An 18,753-nucleotide genomic window follows, 5' to 3' on the forward strand; every position below is an offset into this window, starting at 1 on the left:
CCAAGAAGGGTTTTCCTTTTTTTTTTTTTTTTTTCTTTTTTTGAGATTTTGTTGACTTTTATTTTTGAAGAAGGGAATTTGGGGGGGGGGGTGACAAACGGAAGAACCGTCCACCGCGAAGCTCAGAAAGGGGATAAGGGACCGCCGGCGGGAGTCGGAGGCCTGGGGTCTAGGATGGAGGTGGCCGACCCGCAGCAGCTGGGCATGTTTACAGAGGGCGAGCTGATGTCGGTGGGGATGGACACGTTCATCCACCGCATCGACTCCACCGAGGTCATCTACCAGCCCCGCCGCAAGCGGGCCAAGCTCATCGGCAAGTACCTGATGGGGGACCTGCTGGGGGAGGGGTCGTACGGCAAGGTGAAGGAGGTGCTGGACTCGGAGACGCTGTGCCGGAGAGCCGTCAAAATTCTCAAGAAGAAGAAGTTGCGGAGGATCCCCAACGGGGAGGCCAACGTAAAGAAGTAAGTGCGGGCTTCCTGGGTGGGGGCGCGGCCCGCTGGGCGGCCCCCTCCTTCCTCCTTTCCTCCCTTTCTTCTCCCTCCATTTCTCGCTTTCTTCCTTTCGTCCTCTCTTTCCTTAAGCACCCGAGCCGACCAGCCGGGGAAGGTCGTGGGCAACTCGCTAGGGTACTTTGGTGAAGTCAGACTAGCTTGTTGCGGTTGGGCGTCCTGTGCTCTCGGCCGATGCGGAACCCTCCTCGGAAGGGGGCGCCCCTCACCCCCTCTGCCTTCCCGGCTGTCCGGAGGGCTGAGGTGCCCGGCGGAAGCGGCCGGCGTTGGTTTGGCTGAGAGCAGTTGGGCTCGGAAAGGGGCCTGCCCGCCGCCGGCAGGTTTCCGCGCAGCGCGCGGCTCTTAGTAGGGCTGGGGACACGCGGTTTGTTTATCCTTTTGGAGGGGGACCGTGCGGTTGCCAAAAATAATTGTTTGCACCGGCTTATCAGTCAGCAGGGGGGAACTTCGCCCTTTCTCACTTTCCTGGGATGTGACACAGGACACTTTGGCGAGTCGCAGGCCCGGTGACTCCTGAGAAGGGGGTCAACTTGTGACCCCGCAAACTTTTTACACGTATTTTTTCAGGCACCCGTCTGCCCCTTGACATCCCAGAGATGGTGGGGTCTGTGTGCAGACCCCACCGCCGCCAGGACAGTGGGAGCCCTGCCTCCATCCCTCTTGCTGGTTTCAGGAGGGGCCACCCATCCTTATCGCTGCTGCCCTGCCCGAGCCGAGGGGTTTATCTCACGGGCCAGGCGGCAGCGGGACTGGCTGGTGACCTTGGCCGGTACTGGGAGTGCTGCTCCCAGATCCACTTTCATTCCCTCCTCCTGGCCCCCCTGCTCTCATGCAGTGTGACAGCGCGCTGCCCAGCTGTTTTTGCCTGCTCTGGGCTGCCTAGGGTGGTCAAGTCGGGGAGCAGGGTGTTGAGACCTGATTGGCTGTGGTCAGTGCCCCAGCTGTGGACCCCCGGCGAAGGTGGGGCCAGGCGCCCCAGGGCCAGTTGTTCAGTTCTCTGTGCCCGTCTCTTACCTGCAGGGTGGGGGTGGGGCAGGGGCCACCGGTGTCCTGGGGAGACAGGCCAGGGGACAGCGGGTGCCCTCCTGTGGGCCAAGCGAGGCCATGCCTCTCATCAGATCCCCACTCCCTGCTTCTAAGTCACATTTTCTCATTAAGGCAGAAGCGTGTGGGGGAGACGTGGCCCTCGGGATGCCAGTTGGCCGTTGCTCCGGGTTGGGCCCCCCCACTCTCCAGGGCTGGTCCTCGTCCTCCTGGCTCCTCTTAGGCCTCATCCCTGGATCTGTCCAGGGAACGCGGTGCTGTGCTCTTGCAGAATGGATGCACCCTCCCTCCGCCTGAGGTCAGCCTGGGTCCGTGGAGGTGTTCTGGTGCCGGTGCTTTACGCTGGGCTGCTTTGGCACCCCAGGCCCCAGCCTCTTGGGAGTAGCACCCCGAGGTAGGAGGGGTTCCCAGAGTCCGTCCCCAAGGGGCCAGGCTGCTTTCCAGCCCCAACTGATCTGTCTGGCTAGAGTCGCCCAAGCCCACCCTGCTGGCCATCCCTGGGGCTTCAGGGAGTGCACGCGTCCAGGGGCGTGGACTGGGGGCAGCAGAGCTGAGTGGGTCCCAGCACATCCGCAGATGCGATGGAGGTGTCGAGCGCCCACTTCTGCCAAAGCATGATGTACACGTGATAAAGGCCCTCCCCACATGCAAATGCACATGCTCAAGGTCAAGTTAGGGGACGTTCGTTCACCACCCAAAGCGTACCCTCGTGCTCTGCTGCCCCACTGGAGGGTCGCAGCCTGCTGGCTCCCAGTCCTCGTTTCCTGAGCGGTCAGCCACGGTCCCAGGAGCTGTGGAGACACAGTGTCCATCCGAAGAACCGGAGGGGAAACTGAGGCCCAGGAGGCAGAGTGGTTGGCGGTCCACAGCCGGCCTGGCAGTCAACACGAGGTGTCACAGCTGCAGGGCCTGGGCCGGTTCCTCCAGCTTAGCCCTAGAAGCGCAGGTCTTCACCTCTCTGAGGCCCCTTGGAGCGCAGCGCTGGCCCCGTGCGTTCACCTGCCGTCTGCAGCGTGTGGCGTGAGGACCTGCTGGGTATGCGGCTGCGGGTTAAAACCCACCGCGCCTCCTTCCTTGGGCGCTGTGAGGGGGCGCGCCCTGCTCGGAGGCACCCTGTCCCCTTGTTCTGAGTCCTGACAGAGTGCCCCGGGTTGGAGGCCGGAGGAGGTGAGGCCCTGGGCTCAAGCAAGGGCTGGGTGTCCGCTCCCCGGCCCAGAGATCCAGGCTTCTGGGTCAGCCTTGCCGCCAGGCGGCTGCAGGGAAAAAAGGCTCCTTTGTCTTGGAGAGACTTAATGAACTCAACTCCAGACTCTTCTCTTGGAGTGAAGCATCCAGAATTTTCCAGAGAAGCCTCAGGAGTCCTCCAGCTCCAGTTGGGATGGGAAGCTTTTCCTTAAAGAATGCACTTTGTGTTAAAGGAGGTCCTCCCCCCTTGTGGCTCTTCCCAGGAGGGCTGCTGTGGGTCTGTGCTTGTCCCCCTCTTGCTCACAAAGACTAATTTGCTCTTATTGTAAAACACGAAAGTTCTGAAAACCACCGAGAAGTAAGACAGAAATTACTCATCGTTTTAATACTAATGCCTTTGCCACGCTCCCTTCGAGCCTTTGTTTAGCATGTTTTCGTCACCTATCCAAGCACTTTTTAATGAAAAATTAAACTCCCCTAAAGATCATTTTCAACAGTAAGTTGTACCTGCTTGCTTTCCCGGTTGGCAGCAGAAGCCGCGCTGGCGCCTCCCTGGCTGGGGGCAGCCGTGGGGTTTCGCACCCATACAGACGGTGGGCACACGCCCCTCTGACGCAACCCCCCGGGGAAGTTGGGTGGCAGATGGGCCCCGCTCACGGGATTCTCACCTGTCCCAAGATACTGTTCTTTGTGGGCTTTCATCAGCTGTTTAGAAGCGTACAGCGGCCAGGGCAGTCTGTGTGCCCCACGGCCCGTCTGTGTGAGGCAGGTCAGGGTCTGTACCCAGTGTGTGCGGGGTGCGGGCACTTAGCCGTGCGGGGCCGGCGCTGGGCGGCTCGCGGCCCTGCCAGCCTCCTTCACCGGCGTCCCTGCCCGTGTGGCTGGGTCCCAGCAGGCCGACGCCAGTCTCTAGGCTGGGCCTCCCTTGGCCAGGCCAGTAGCGACTGGCAGGTACTTAAACCTGGGGGGTGAGTGGTTGGGATTTTAGCACGTACAGCAGAGCCTGGACTTTGCTGGCCTTTGTTCCCGTCCTGAGTGGCCTCTGCCAGGTCCTGGCATCTGCTGGGCACCTGCCCCCCACCCCCCATTGGGAAGGATTCTGCCGTGAGGCCAGGCTGGTAGCGATAGGGCACGGCTGGTCCACTGAGGCGCCCCGCACTGAACGTCCTCGCGGCCTCCCTGTCTGGTCCTTCCCTGGCCAAGGGGTGTGACTGTGAGGTGCAGTGGGAGCTCAGGGGCCATTGGGATACACCCCAGGCTGTGGCGCAGGGGGTGGGGGGGGACACTGGCTCCTCACTCAGGAGTGTGTTGGGAATCACATCAAAGCTGCCCTTTATCCCATGTTGACCTCATGCTGCATGGCGATTCGTTCTTTTACACGGCGATTCGTTCTTTTAACGGCTTTAATGAGACATAATTTACGTGACGTAAAATTCAACTATTAGTAGGTAACTCAGTGTCGTTTAGTATTTTCAGAGAGTGTAACCATAACCTCTAATTCCAGGACATCCCTCCCATCCCCTCAACAGGAACCCCGCCCCCATCAGCATTCACTCCCCCAGCCCCTGACAGCCAGGAACCCACTCCCTGTCTCTATGGATCTGCCTGTTCTGGACGTTTCCCACCAGTGGAATCACACACCGTGGGTCCTTCCGTGTCTGGCTTCTCTCACTGAGCATCGTGTTCTCAGGGTCCATCCACGTGGTAGTGAGTGTCAGTGCTTCACCCCTTTTCAGGTGATGTTCCCGGGTGTGGAGGGACGTGGTGTATCCACTCAACCGTCAGTGGACATTCGGGTTGTCCCCACTTGGTGCCCGTTAGGAATTGTGCTTCTGGGAAGCTGCGTGAGCGAGTGTTTGTGTTGAACTTCACTTTTAGTGAATTCCTCCTCATTTTAGTCTCTCTCCCGGATCCCCGATGGCCTCTTGCCATATGATTAGAAGCATCAGCAGAGAGGCCAAGGGGTGAGGGGGGTCTTGCTCAGTGTCCCTCGTCCAGAGCTGCCATCGTCCCCTCCCCTGCTCTCTGTGGACCCATGCCTGTCACCATCCCCGTCTGGAGGGAAAGAGGTGGGTGCATCCCCGGCGGCTGTGGGATGGGCGACCGTGGTGGCAGCTCCTTTCCATTCCTCTGTGAGCTCCAGGGGCTCTTCCGTTTCCCTCCTGGGTAGTCAGCGAGTCCATCCCCAGCAGTCCGCTCTGCTCAGGCGGCACTGCAGGCAGGTCCCTGTGACACCCGCCCTGAGCAGCTGCGGCCGGGCCGGAAGGCTCAGCTTCCTGTCACTTTACTTCCTGCATCCTGGCTGAGCGCCTGGCTTTTCCTCTTTCTTTAAATACTGTTTTTCTATTTTTCCGGTCAGTGGTGTGCTTTGTAGGAGACGGAGAACTCAGAGAAGGTGTAGCAGCTCCTCCCTGGCCGGGTCTCTGCAGTGAATGTCTCGGGGGTCCTCCACACCCATTTTACCCGCTTGGAGCGCACGTCTCCATGCCGCCTGTGGGTGTGGTTCTCCTCTTTCGGAGGAGCTGGACACTGTAGCCACTTCTCTGGTATCCATACTGGAACTTACACATTTTTCTCCAGGAGGTTTCCATCACGGTTAACTGACCACATGAGCGCTTGACGCACCCACAGCGCGGGGACCTCCCTTCAGGGCTGGCTTTGTCGGCATCAGAGTAGGGGGTGAGCTGTTTAATTGTGGAGGGAGGGGTGCTGCCGTCCGCCTCCTCCCGCACAGAAGTTTGCCCCAAAGGCAGTGGGCGGATGGGGAGGTGCGGCCCGGAAGATGGTTCCAGGCCCAGGTATCTCACGGCACAGAAGGCAGAGCCATGGGGCTTGTCCTCGCTTTGGAAGGCCTGGGGTGAGCTCCCCGGGGCCCCTGGACTAGCCGCGGGCCCCCCTCCTGGAGCTGCCACGCGTGTTATTGGCAGCCTGTGTCTGAGTTCAGGCGGGTTCCCACACTTGGGTCGGCAGACGCTGCTTGAAGCCTGGCTGTAAGCGCTCCAGGTGGTGGCCACGTGTTGGCTCCAGGTACGAAGGGCCTTCTGGTGTCCACACGTGTTGTTTAGTTAGCCGCTGCAGCGCCTCTGGATGGAGACGAGAGGGAGAGTGCCCGGAGCCAGCTTCCCGGGGAGGCTGGCACAGGATCAGAGTCTGCGCTGGGCCCTCCCTCAGCCCCCCCGGAGCCAGCTTCCCAGGGAGGCTGGCACAGGGTCAGAGTCTGCGCTGGGCACCCCCCTCAGCCCCCCCCAGCTTGTAGCTCGCGACAGCTTGCTCCCCACGTGACACCCTTCCCTTCTGGGCCGCAGACCCCATGGCGGCTCTGGCCAGGTAGCTCAGCGGGTACTTGGCTGGCTGGGTGGACGGCAGGTGCCAAACACTGGTCTCTGAGGGGAGCCGGCTCTGCACCTGCCCCTGGAACCCCTGCCCCTGGGACCCCTGCGAGGAGGAGTTCTATACTCAGTCCTGGCAGGGACCCCAAAGGCCTGGTCACCACTGTCATGACAAAGGCTGCTGTGCCGTGTGGCCCGGGGCGGCCACCAGCCCTCGACTGTCAGAAAGGGAGGGGACTTGCCCGCGGGGGAGGGTCCTTGAGTCAGCAGAGCTGAGCTCTGGCCCCGGAGAGCTGGCAGCAAGCAAGGCTGGGAGTCAGAGCTGTGGGGTGGTCTGGGCGAGAGCGGGAAGGACGCCTGGGGGCACTGGGGGCACAGCGCCGCTCCCTGACAAGTGGTGGTGGACCCGGAGCGTCAGAGGTGCACCCAAGCCCCCACGGACAGGGCACCCACCTGACCGGGGCCTGACCCACAGGGGCCTGGTAAGGTCCATCCGTTGCAAGACTGAGTGAGTGAGTGAGATCTGGGGGACCAGCACTGGGGCCCGAGGTGGGAAGGTTCAGGGAGCACTTGCCAGAGGTCAAGAGGGGCTCACAGGCCAGAAGGGGCGGTACAGGGTCTGCTCCCCACACCCCAGAACGTTCCTGGTCCTTTATAGCAGGACTCTCACCTGGGCCGTCTTGCCCCCAGGGATACCTGGCGATACCTGGGGACATCTGTGGTTGTCACGATGAGGGAGGGGGGCTCCTGGCATCAAAGGGGTGGAGGTCAGATGCTGCTCCACACCCCATAGAGCCCAGGACACGCCAACGTCACAGTGCTGAGGCGGAGCTACTGTGTGTCATTTATTTGGGGGAAAATTGAGTGTGATCCCTGTTCACGCTGGACACCAGGATAAATCCCAAAGGTCAGGCGGTGTAAACCAGGGTGACCCCAACGTCTGTGAGTCTCCTCCCCTCCCTCCCACTCAGGTGTGGATTGAAATGTGTGCAGCATCCCAGACCTCAGAGGTCAGGTGGTTAGGGATAAGCGCGGAATGATGGGGGGAATGAGGGCAGAGTTACTGCTGCGCCCCGCAACCCTCTGGTGAGGGTGGGAGTGGGGTGGGGGGCAGGCCAGGCAGGCAGTGAGCTCACGGGAAGCAGCTGTAAAGCTGTGTTTCCTCCAGCAAGTCGGTGGCCTCCTGTGCTATGGGTCTGGGGAGTGGGTGCTACACAGAAATGCTGTTTCCGGGGCACCCTCCCTTCAGAGGCTGCATGAGTGCCGGGCCAGGGAATCTGCATGGGAGGAGGACCTACGCTGGGGAGGGTGGGTGGTGTCGAAGGCACAGGATCCGTGCTGGTGTGCGAGGGTGGGGTGTGGTCAGGAACGGCTTCCTGGAATAGGCGACCTCTTCATGGAATGTGGACAGTGGGAGGCATGCGCCTCGGGTCTCATGACGTTGGGGACCCCTCACCTGCCCGGCTGGTCTTATGTTTCATGGTTGGGCTTCCCGGTGAGGACTTTAAAAAATCTTTATTGACGTATTATTCACATACCATGCAATTCGGTGACATTTAGTATCTTCGTAGCAACTCTCATCTTTGTCTAGTTCCAGAACATTCCGTTACCCCAAAAGGAAGTCCTGTCCTCATCAGTCACCCCATCCCATCCCCAGTCCCTGACAACCAGGAACCCACTCTCTGTCTGTAGACCGGCCTGTTCTGGACGTTGCCCATCAATGGAATCACACACTGTGTGTCCTTCTGTGTCTGGCTTCTCTCACTGAGCATCGTGTTCTCAGGGTCCGTCCACGCTGTAGCGAGTGTCAGGGCTTTCACCTCTTCTCAGGGTTGAGTGATGTTCCCATGTGTGGAGGGACACTGGAGTTGTATCCGCCCTTGGGCTCCCGTGGACAGTGCTGCCATGAGCACGTGTGACCGGGTCGCCGTGCTCTCGGTCCTCCCGGGCACGTGCCCTGATTGGAGGTGCTGGGTCAGTTGGTGACTGTTCAACCTTCTGCGGAGCTGCCCGGCCCCCGCCCTGCCCCCAGCTCCTGCAGGGAGTCCTCGTGGAGCTGCCCTGACAGCGGCGGGGAGCCTGGGCTTCAGTTCCAGAGGGAGGAGTGGGTGGGGGGATGCGGGGACCTGGCTGGAGCCCCAACTCCCGCGTGCTCTCCTGCTGTCCCCGCGCGGCCTTCGCTGTGGTCTCTGTGCGTCTTCAGTTAAAATGCGGGTACGGGGCCTGGTCGTGTTGCTGGGCTCGGGGACATGCCCAGGACTAGCTGCCCCTGTGCGGAGCTGCTCACTCCGGTGCTGCCCTCTGCACGGTTCCTGGGGGCTGGCGGCACTGCCGGGCCAAGGGGCTTGGCTGACGCCTCCGTCCTCTGTCTTCAGGGAAATCCAGCTGCTGAGGAGGTTACGGCACAAAAACGTCATCCAGCTGGTGGACGTGCTGTACAACGAGGAGAAGCAGAAGATATATCCTTTTGGGGCTCGGGGTGCCAGGTGTTCCCTGAGCGCTGCCGACCTTGGGGCTGGGGCCCCTCTCCAGTGAGTGCCCACGGGGGGCGCTGCAGGATGCAGGCTGGTTCTCTGCTTAGATCTCCTGTTCTCATGTGGAGCTGGGGCCCTGCTGTCAGCCTGGTCCCAGGAGCGAGACGCTTTCCTGGCTTCTGTTTGGAGGGCTGTGCGCCCTGGCCTGTGGCGGATGCATGGGGGAAGGGATGGGGACTGTGTCACTGCGGCAGTGGTGTACTGGGAGTGTCCTCGGCCTTCGCCCTTTACTCCTGGGCTGCAGCTCCGAGAAGCAGGGTATAGGGGCCCCAGGGCCTGCTGAGGGGCCTGTGTCGCAGAGGGGCCTGTCACTGACTCGCTGGATGCAGGGTGATGGGGGTCCTCTCCATCCTAGTCGCAGGGCTGCCCCTCCACGGTGTAGATGCGGCTGGGGGGCTTCAGCCTGGCCCTGGGCTCCCCACCCCTGCTCCGCAGCCCCACCCCTGTGCTGCCCTCGTCTCTCCCTGGCCTCCCGCCCCTGCTCAGGCCTTCTCTCCACAGGGCCAGCACGCCCCTCCTCGCTCCTTTGGGGGCCAGGGCTGGGGCTTGAGCTCCTCCTTGGGGTGTGGAATGACCGGGGGGCTTCCTGCAGCACCTGTGATCCCTCTGGGGTCTCCAGCTCACTGCACTAGTGCAGCCTTCACCCCCTGGCATCTGTCTGTTCCCTGGGGATGGCCCATCTGGGGCAGAGGCTTGGCTGAGCGTGCCTTCCTTAGCACTGCCGCACGTATATGGTGATGGAGTACTGCGTGTGCGGCATGCAGGAGATGCTGGACAGCGTGCCCGAGAAGCGCTTCCCCGTGTGCCAGGCCCACGGGTGAGCGTGCGGACCCCACTGCTGCCCCCTCCGCCCCCGCCCGGTCACTCACAGGTCCAAGCTCCTCTCTGTGCACCTCCCTGCCCCACTGTGGCCGCCACCGAGGCTTTGGGGCCTCCTGTGCTTGGGAAGCTGCTGACAGCGGCCTGTACTGCCCCGGCTGGCTAGTTTTCCTGGGCAGTCAACCCCTAACACCGAATTGCTGTAGGACCAGCTGGCCTGTGGTGTGAGGGGTCAGTGGGTTGGCCTGGGTCCCTGGCCCCAGGGGGGACGGGGGGGCAGCAGGGCTGTATCCAGGCCACAGAGGTTGGGATGATAGCAGGGCCCCTGGGCTGCCCAGGCTGGGGGGGCAGCTGGGGCAGGTGCCCGTGGTGGGAGCTACTGCAGCGGGGGCCCAGGAGTGGATCAGCCCAGCCACTGGCCCTCTGGTTCCCTGATGGGCTGCCCGGCACCGACGGCCCCTGAGCCTCGGCCTCCCATCCTTGGTCCCGCTGGGTCGCTGCAGGCAGCTGTTCCAGGCAGCTGAGGTTCCCGACAGGTGGGGCCGCGCCTCTTGGTGCGGTGGGTCACAGAGGCTGTGCCCTGCAGGTACTTCTGCCAGCTGGTGGACGGCCTGGAGTACCTGCACAGCCAGGGCATCGTGCACAAGGACATCAAGCCCGGCAACCTGCTGCTCACCACGGGTGGCACGCTCAAGATCTCCGACCTGGGCGTGGCCGAGGTAGGTGCCCCCCACCCCCAAGCCAGACCCGGGGTGGGGTCCCGGCCCCGCCGAGGGCCGCTCCCTGAGGGCTGTCTGGTGCTGCTACAGGCCCTGCACCCGTTTGCCGAGGACGACACGTGCCGGACGAGCCAGGGTTCCCCCGCGTTCCAGCCGCCCGAGATCGCCAATGGCCTGGACACCTTCTCTGGCTTCAAGGTGGACATCTGGTCAGCTGGGGTCACACTGTAAGTGCCCCTGGGCCTGGGTCCCTCCACTCCAGGGGTCCTCCATCACCCCCCCGGCCCCAGGTACCCCGTCTGGGCTCCAGGCTTCCCTGACCTGCCCCTCCTGGCAGGTCCCCCAGCTGCTGCTGCCCCCTAGAGTCTGTGAAGGCCACAGAGCCGGGGTCAGGAGCCCCCATGGGTGGGGAGACAGGCACTGGGACCGGCCATCCTCCTGGCCCCCGCCCACCTTGGGCTTGTGCTGGTCTCCACCTGCGCTGCTTCCCACACCGGCCACAGTCGCTGTTGGGTGGGTGTTTCCATCCTGACTCCTGGGGCTGAGAATTCTCAGACACCATGAGTCGCCGGCGATGCTCGGCCCACCGCTGCGTACCCCCGACCCAGACGCCGCCACGTGGTCGTCTGTTCCTCCATGAGCTCAGGCGGCACTGGGTGGGCCTGTGTTCTCTGGAAGCCTCTCCTGCCCGAGGCGAGTTCACGCTGCAGCCCCCTGTGCGCGCAGCCAGTGGCGTGGGTGTCCCGTTTCATGTTACTGAGAGCTGACTCGTATACCGTTGACCCACCATGTCAGAGCGTGCCATCCGGTGGCTTTCCATATCTTCCTAGTGAGCCGCCACCACCATGTGTTCCAGAACATTGGACTCCTCACCAAGTCCAAGTCCCCACAGGTGGGGGTGGTTAAGGTTCGGGACCAGACTGGCTCCAGGCTGGGGCGCGAGGCAGGCCCTCCTGACTGGTCTGTCCTTCCTGGGGCCGCAGCTACAACATCACGACAGGCCTGTACCCGTTCGAGGGGGACAATATCTACAAACTGTTTGAGAACATCGGGAAGGGGGACTACACCATCCCGGGGGATTGCGGCCCCCCACTCTCAGACCTGCTCAAAGGTGAGGCCCTCGAGGCAGGAGGCTGGGCTGTAGGGGTGGGTGGGGTGGGTGGGCTGGCGGCGGGTACTGGGGCCCCCGTGGGTTTCCCGTGGGCCGACCCTTCTCTGTGCAGTTCCCCGACATGGGGCGGGGCGGGGCGGGGTGGTGCAGAGCCTAGTCGGGTGTGGAGAGCAGTGGGCGCAGGGGCGCCTGCGAGGGGCCGCTGGCTCCTCTGGGCTCCACTGCCTGCCCTGGGCCTTCGTTCCACCCTGTTCTGATCCCCCATCCCTACAGTGAAGTAGCAGCGGGGACCCCAGTCCGCCTGCTGAGTGGGGGTCTCCTGCGGGGGGGGGCGGGGGGGGAGGCCTCTTCCTGCTGCAGTTCCCGGCCTGTACAGCAGGTGGCGCTGTCTGTGTATGGCAGGGGCCTGTCTGGGCGTGGATGGGTGAGAGCCACACCAGCATCCTGGGGCTTGCCTGAAGTTAGTTTTGATGACGCAGCACATGCAGGGTATCGCCCTGTGTGACCGGCACCGTCCTAGGTTCCCTGCCCACAGTCCCGGGCTCTGTGTAACTGACCTGACTCTCGGCTTGTGCTGGACGCTGGGTCAGTGCCCGGCCTTCCTGTGAGGCACAGCCAAGAGGATCTTCACAGCCCTGCGTGGCGCCTGAGCTTTCTGATGACTGAGTCTCACCGGTTCTTTGGCTTGTTAATGAAGGTGAAATGAAGCTGGGCAGCCGCGTTCCCAGTGCTCTGCGGCCCCCCACCCCCCCCACCCCCCGCAGTCCAGGCCTGCATTGCCAGCTGCCCCAGGGCCCTCAGAGGGGTGGGCGTACCGCCTGCCTGGGGTCTTCTTGGAATGTGGGAGGAGCCAGCAAGCGGGAGGCGGTGGCCCGGCTGGCTCAGTCCCAGCCCTCCCCACCTGAGCGCTCCTTAGCAGCTCGTGGGCCCTGTCCTTGGGGGTGCCCGGAGCGTGCCCCCTGGCCTCCCCCAGCTCCACTGAGGGCCGAGGGCTGTTGCAGGCGGTGAGCTGTTGTTTCGGACTCTCCTTCCTTCGCCAGGGGCTGGTGGGTTGGAGTTTCCTCTGTACGGAGCTTTCTTTGCTCCAGTGACACAGATGATGATCTGTTGCCACCCTCGCTCTCATAAACGCTCAAAACAGCCCCAGGAGGGGCCGACGAGATGGCAGAGGGCACCCGTGTCCCTGTCCCCAGGTCCAGGCAGGGTGTCCCATTCTCGCTTCCTCCGCCCAGGCCTGCCTCAGGGCCTTTGCACTGCACTCTGCATGCAGGCTCCTCCCGGCCACTGGGCTGTTGAGCTGCCTCCCCCGTGAGTGTCTGGAACACCGCGCTGGCCCTGCCCTCCTGCAGCGAGCCCGCGACCCTGACCTTTCCTCCTCTCTCACATCACTCAGACACTCAGCTCTCTGAGCCCCAGCTTCTGAAATGGCCTCTCGTTTCCTGAGAACAAAGGCACCTCCAAGAGGTGGTGTGCAGAGCCCTGCCGCCCCCATCCCCCTCTCTGCGTCACGCTCGGTCCTCCCGTGGGGAAGGGGGTGGGCACTTGAGCATGGTGGGGGCTGGGGACCTTGGGCCCTGGGCCCCCTGCAGCCCTGCGGGGGGGGTGCCGCCCTTTGCTGCTTCGGGCCAGCCCAGCACAGCCTGCAGGTCAGCCTTGCCCCTTCTGAGTGTCCGGGTGCCAGGCAAAAGGCCCTCACACCAGTGTCTACATACGGTGTGTTGCCCTCGAGGCCTCCGGTTCTCCTGCCGCTGCCTCGGGGGGCTTTGGTGTCCTAGCTAGAATGGCTAGTCACAGGCTTTGCTGGCCAAAGCCGATGGGCACCAGCAGGGGCGAGCCATGTGCTTTGTCTCCTTAGGGCGTGTGAACAGGTTCAGGGTCACTGGGGTGGGCTGTCCGTCCTGCGTCCCAGCCTTTTTTGGTCTTGGTCCTCCCAACCTGGCTTTGTAGTGTCTGCCGGGCAGCCCCTCGTGTCAAGACAGGGAGACGGCCCCAGCTGTGTCCTTCTCCGTTCAGCTGGGGGCTTAGCATCTGCCCCCGTGCTGGGCACCCGGCTGTAGAGGCCAGGCCTGCGGGGGAGGGGGCTCCGCTCACTCACGCCACCCCCTCCCCTGTACGGGCACCCACGGGCGTCCCCACCTCTCCCAGGCAGGGGAGGGCCCTCTGCCCGTGCTGGCCCCTGCACCCACCGCTGGTCTCCCCGGCAGGGATGCTGGAATACGAGCCGGCCAAGCGGTTTTCCATACAGCAGATCCGGCAGCACAGGTGAGTCCCCGCAGGGCTCCCCACTTGGGGGCCCATGTGGTGAGAGCAAGTGGGAGCAGGGGAGGGGGAGGTCAGGGCTGCGGGGGTCTTGCTGGCTCAGTCTCTCCCGTTGGGCCCCTTCTCCCTCTCCCACCCCGCGTGGTTCTCAGCGGGAATTGGGGGTGGGCCCACGTGGTGAGCCAGGCAAGCCTCCGGCTGCCGTGACCCGCTGGCTTCCGCAGCTGGTTCCGGAAGAAGCACCCGCCGGCCGAGGAGCCGGTGCCCATCCCGCCGAGCGCGGACTGCAAGGACCGGTGGCGCGGCATGACAGTGGTGCCCTACCTGGAGGACCTGCACGGCTGTGCCGACGCTGCGGATGACGAGCTCTTCGACATTGAGGACGACATCATCTACACTCAGGACTTCACGGTGCCCGGTGAGTCCCCGGGGGTCACAGGAGAAGTGGGGAGGCCCCGCCCCCGGCCCGAGGGTCCAGTGGCCCTCCCCGCAGTGGCCACCCTTCTGACAAGTGGCCTTCTTCCCCAGGTGGCGAGGAGGCGTCTGAGGCAGGGCTTAGAGAGAGAGACCCGCAGGAGAGCCAGTGCTCAGACCTTTCTGGAGAGGAAGCTGAGGCCAGGGCCGCCGAGGAGCTCCGGGCAGAGCTCAGGCCCTAGTGTAGCGCTGCCCCACCTGCCTCCCCGCGGTGCTGTGCTATCCGGGGGCTGGTTCCGCAGGCTCCTGCATAAAGGTCTGCCCCGCTGAGCGTGTGCGGGTCATGCTTGTTTCTTTCCGGCTCGCCGCCTAGGGCTTAGGCGTTTACTGTAGAAAGAGCCTGTGTGCAGGGTGGCCAGTGGGGCCTCCAGGGAGCAGCCCCAGGGTGGGTCCGCGTGTCCCACTCTCCTGGGGGCACACTCAGGCCTCTGGTGCATCTGGCTGCAGCTGTTCCCCATGGGGTCCTGGGGCCAGGTGGGATGCCCCGCCCTGGGAACCCTGGCCACGGTCCAGTCCTGAGGCCTCCTGGATCCTCCGTCCTTTCCACAGGATAGAAGCAAGGTGTCCTGTCTCTCAGAGGCACTAGGGCCCCGGGACAGGTGCCTGGGCGTGAGCCTTGCTGGTCAGCCGGCTGTAGAGGCACTGACCACACACCGTCTCTTCAGGCCTGTTCCAGAGGCTTGGGGCTGCTTTGCCTGGGTGGGGGAGGGCTTGTTCAAGAGCGGCTCTCTGGGCCGGAGCCAGATCCCTGGCCTGGGAACGTCCTCCACATGAGACGTGGGGACGGACGGTCCTGTGCTGAGGTTGGGCAGCCGCTTCTCGCTGACCTGCCCGTGGGCCGGCAGAGGGCCGTGTTGGGGCTTCTCCCGTTCTGGTCCTGTCGTGTGGTCACGGTCAGAGGCTGGCTCTCAGCTGCTCCCCTGGGTCCCTGGTCCTGCCGTCCACCCTGAGGGCTGGTGCTGGGCCTTGGGCCGGGTGTTGGTTGGTCGGGGCCAGTGGCCCCAGTGCCTTGAGGGCATGTGGGGCAGATCCCGTGCCCTCCAGCCACCCTCCGACCGTGGTCACTGTGCCAGAGGCTGGGCCCCAGGTGATCTGCACAGAGTTTCGGTGCTCAGCGCCCCTGCAGCCCCCCTCCCCCTTCAGAGCAGGCAGCTGACACTGCCCCACGCTCTGGGTTCTGACCTGAGACGCTTCCCGGTCACGGGCCGGTGCCTCCCGGCTAGGTTCAGAGGCTGAGTCAGGCATAGGACGCCATTGGTGGAGACGGGGCTCCGTGTGCGGAGGAGATGGGCTTGAGGCAGCTGCAGGCAGTTTCCTGCGAACATCCATGGGAGGGGGGTGCACCATGGGCAGCATGGGCTTCCCGCACCCTTCCCTCCCCCCACGCCTCAGCGGGGACAGAGTGGGGAGGGCGGCCCCGGGCCAGTGGCCCTGGGACCCGGTGAGCACTGGCAGCCCACACGGTTGGGGCCGGGGCATGGCAGGCACCTGTGACGGCCTCTCCGTTTGTGCCGGCGTGGAGAGCCGGGGCGGGCTCTTGTGGGAGAGACGGCGAGTCCGGACACCCGGCCCGAGCCCAGCCCCTCCGAGTCCCACGGGGCCCAGCGAGGTCTGGCCATCGCACAGGTGAGAGAGCCAAGGCTCGGGCCCCAGGTCCCTGATGTCCACCGTGTTCCCACCCACCTGAGTGCAGGGCTCCACTCACACCTGAACAGGCAGGTGAGCGTAGGCTGGGCCCCGCCCCAGCCGGCTCGAAGGCCAGCCCCGCTGCTCCCCATTGGCAGGACCTGGTGGGACAGGTGGTGGAGGTGCCCTGGGCCCGGGCAGGCGGGGCGCTGGGGGCGTGTTGGTCGGGAACCCCCAGTCAGCACAAGTTTGCCTTCTCCTTCCTAGGACAGGTCCCGGAGGAGGAGGCTGGGCGGAGCGCACAGAGCCGGGGCCCGCCCAAAGCCGTGTGTGTGAATGGCACCGAGTCAGCCCAGTTGAGCGCCAGGTCGAGGGCGGAGCGCCGGGCCAGTGCCGCCTCCAACCCTGCCCGCAAGGCCTGCTCGGCCAGCAGCAAGATTCGCCGGCTGTCAGCCTGCAAGCAGCAGTGAGGGTGGCCGCCTGCAGGTGGGAAGTGGCGGGGACCGGAGGAATGGGTTGGGGGTGTGCCGTGGGCACTGCCCTGCTTGGCTGGTGTCACTGTCACGGCCTGTGCCTGTCGCCCCCGGGGTCTGGGTTGGAGGTCACTTTCATCAGGGCGTTGGCCACACACTGGGGTCGGGGGGCGGCGTGTGCAGGATCAGGGCCCCTAAGCCGGCAGCCTGTCTTGCAGACCTGCGGGGCTCACCCCCACCCCGCCAGGCTGCTTCTGCAACAGGGCGATGCTGGCGTCAGACCAGGCTGGGGGTTGGGGGGTGAGCAGGTCAGGAGGGGCTGGGCTCTGAGGCCGTCATCTCCCCTCCCTGCTTCCTCTTCCCAGCCCTGACCGCCCAGTCCACAAAGGGTGATTGGGCCCCAGAGGCACTGGAGACCCCATCGCCTGCTCAGGATGTGAGCAGTGGGGTAGGGGTCTGAGGCTACAGCCCCTGTCCAGCCATGTCCCCTCTCCCAAGGAGCTGCCCCTGAAACACCTCCCAAGGAATTTGTATGCCAGCAGCAGAACCAGCCAGGTGGGGTAGGAACTCTTTGGAGGGAGGCCCGGTTCCGTGGCAGAAAGGCCGTGCTTAATCCCACCAGGTGGCCAGAGATGCCCGGGGTGGCTCTTGAGGCAGCGCAGCCCTCCCTAGCCTCCTGAGGCGTCTGACAGCACTGAGGCATGACCAGGCCTCAGTTTCCCCACCCTCTGGGCAGCCCCAGGGGGGCCTGCTTCCTGGGATGCAGGGCCTTTCGTTGACCCAAAAGTGACCCACCTTCTGTTCTGGTCTCAGCCTGTCTCCAGGAGCCCCGGCCAGGTCCTGCTAAGTCTTCGCGCCGACTGCTGGCCTGCTGCCCACTGCCCAGGAAGGCGGCCGCTGCACCCTTCGTGCTGACTGCCCCTCCGGAAGCCGGAGGGTCCTGGAGGGCTGTGGTTGGGGGACAGCAGGGACTGGGGTCCGCCCTCCCCTGGTGGCCGGTGGACACGACCTCCTGCTGACTGCAATCCTGTGCTGAGCCCCTTCCCCCCGCCGGGGGAGGAGGGAGTGGGCCCGGCGCGGCCCCACGCCAGCCCTCGCCATGCACTTTACGTTGAGACTACTGGTTCTCGCCCGCCCCGACCCCTCTTTTTACTCTGCCGCTCGTTAGCGCCTCCCACACCTGGTGATGTGTTCCCACCAACCACAGCCTCAGCGGGACGGGCAGGACAAGTGGGCCTGTCGACCGAGATGCATGCCCAGTGCCCAGGGGAGCCCGGCGGCTGCCTTGTTTTCATTGTTTGGTTGGTTCTTTTTTCTTCTCCTTTTTTAAGAAAAAATAAAACAGGTGGATTTGAGCTGTGGTTGTGAGGGATGTTTGGGAACTGTGGGTGGCAGGACGTGCTGTCAGGTGGGGGGGTGTGAGTCTGAGCCTGAGCCTGGGGCCCTTTGTGGACCCCACAGTGGACGGGCTGGCCCGGGTCTGCAGGTCTTGCTGGTGGTGCCGGGTGGAAACGTGGGCCTCCCACGCGTGTCTGCCTCTGGCCATGCTGGATCTCTGTGCTCTCTGGTGACCCGGCTTCCCCAGAGCTCCACAGGCCCCTCTGCTCAGCCCAGGGGCCACAGCTCCACAGTGCAGTGGCCAGGGGGGCCTGATCCCCTTTCGCCCAAGGCCTCTGTACTCCTGGGTCCCCAGAGAAAACCCAGAGCAAGCAAGAGTATGCAGTAAATATAATCAATCAGAAAACAGAACACAAACTCCATCACTGGATGGTACACAGACAGCACGAAGCTTCGAGGGGCGGGGCAGGGCGACTCGGCCGCTGGCGAGGGCTGCCCCATCTTTTGGCAATAAATAAAGCTTGGGAAACTTGAAACTTTGACCGTTTGGGTTTTGTGTCTCAAACACTGGTGAGTCCTGGTTGCTCTTTGGACGGTGTGGTTACGGGAAGTGCGGCCCGCTCAACATGCGGAGGGCGGGTTCAGGGTGCAGACACCGGGAGGAAGGGGACCGGGGGGCGTGTACAGGGCTGGGGGCGGCGGCGGCGAGTACGGTTATTGCTCGGAGGGGGCGCGGACTGCCGCGAGCACTCGCCGCGGTGAGGTAAACGGCTTCGGGGGCTTGGAGGCCACGGCCTCGAGCTAACCTCACAGCCCGGGCCCGCGCGCCCTCTCTTCGCGGAGCCTCGGCGCCCCTTGGTCCCTGCGCGTGCGCCTTAGCGCGAACTCCGGCGCGTGCTAACCGGACGCGTGCGAACCGGACGCGTCGCTAGGCTCGATTGGTGTTGGGAGGGGCGCTCTGCGCATGCGACTCGCGCAGTCGGCTCGCACTGCCCCTCCAGGATGCAAGCCCTACGCATGCGCTTCCCGTTGCGTCGTGCCGTGGACGCGGCGACCCCGGTCACTAGCCCGAGGCCGCTGTCTGGGGCCAAGGGAAGTTGAATGTGGTCCTCGGAACCCCTAAGTTGAGAATCCGCCACACTCCCTTTAGTCGACCCGATGAAGTGCCCGGAGGGGACTGTGTGCGTGCGCACTTTGGGCTGGCGCAGGGTGCCTGGGGCACTGCGTGCGTGCTCGAGGCCCGCGGTCCCAGCGCAGGCGCGCCGGGGCGTCGCACCTCAGGTGTGTCCAGCGCCGAGGCCCCGCCGGTGCCGACTAAGCTGACGAGGTG

General features: G+C 64.1%; 1 protein-coding gene across 4 annotated transcripts; it reads left to right on the forward strand.

Moving 5' to 3' along the window:
• The first annotated feature begins 48 nt into the window (after positions 1-48).
• On the forward strand, positions 49-18,735 carry STK11 (serine/threonine kinase 11). 4 transcript variants are annotated; one of them, XM_060007277.1, is made up of 10 exons: positions 49-464; positions 8,446-8,529; positions 9,332-9,421; positions 10,010-10,142; positions 10,233-10,369; positions 11,126-11,253; positions 13,458-13,515; positions 13,737-13,930; positions 15,885-16,098; positions 16,899-18,733. In XM_060007277.1, exons 1-10 carry the CDS (start codon positions 175-177, stop codon positions 16,930-16,932), a joined length of 1,362 nt encoding a protein of 453 aa, XP_059863260.1. In that variant the 5' UTR covers positions 49-174; the 3' UTR covers positions 16,933-18,733. The 4 variants fall into 4 exon arrangements, with proteins under 4 accessions (XP_059863260.1, XP_059863261.1, XP_059863262.1 ...); XM_060007278.1 differs by having other exon boundaries at positions 15,880-16,098; positions 16,899-18,731; XM_060007279.1 differs by lacking the exons at positions 15,885-16,098; positions 16,899-18,733 and adding an exon at positions 14,041-14,316.
• The last annotated feature ends 18 nt before the right edge of the window (positions 18,736-18,753 follow it).

The sequence above is a fragment of the Delphinus delphis genome, chromosome 3 (genome assembly GCF_949987515.2).
Source record: "Delphinus delphis chromosome 3, mDelDel1.2, whole genome shotgun sequence".
NCBI lineage: Eukaryota > Metazoa > Chordata > Mammalia > Artiodactyla > Delphinidae > Delphinus > Delphinus delphis.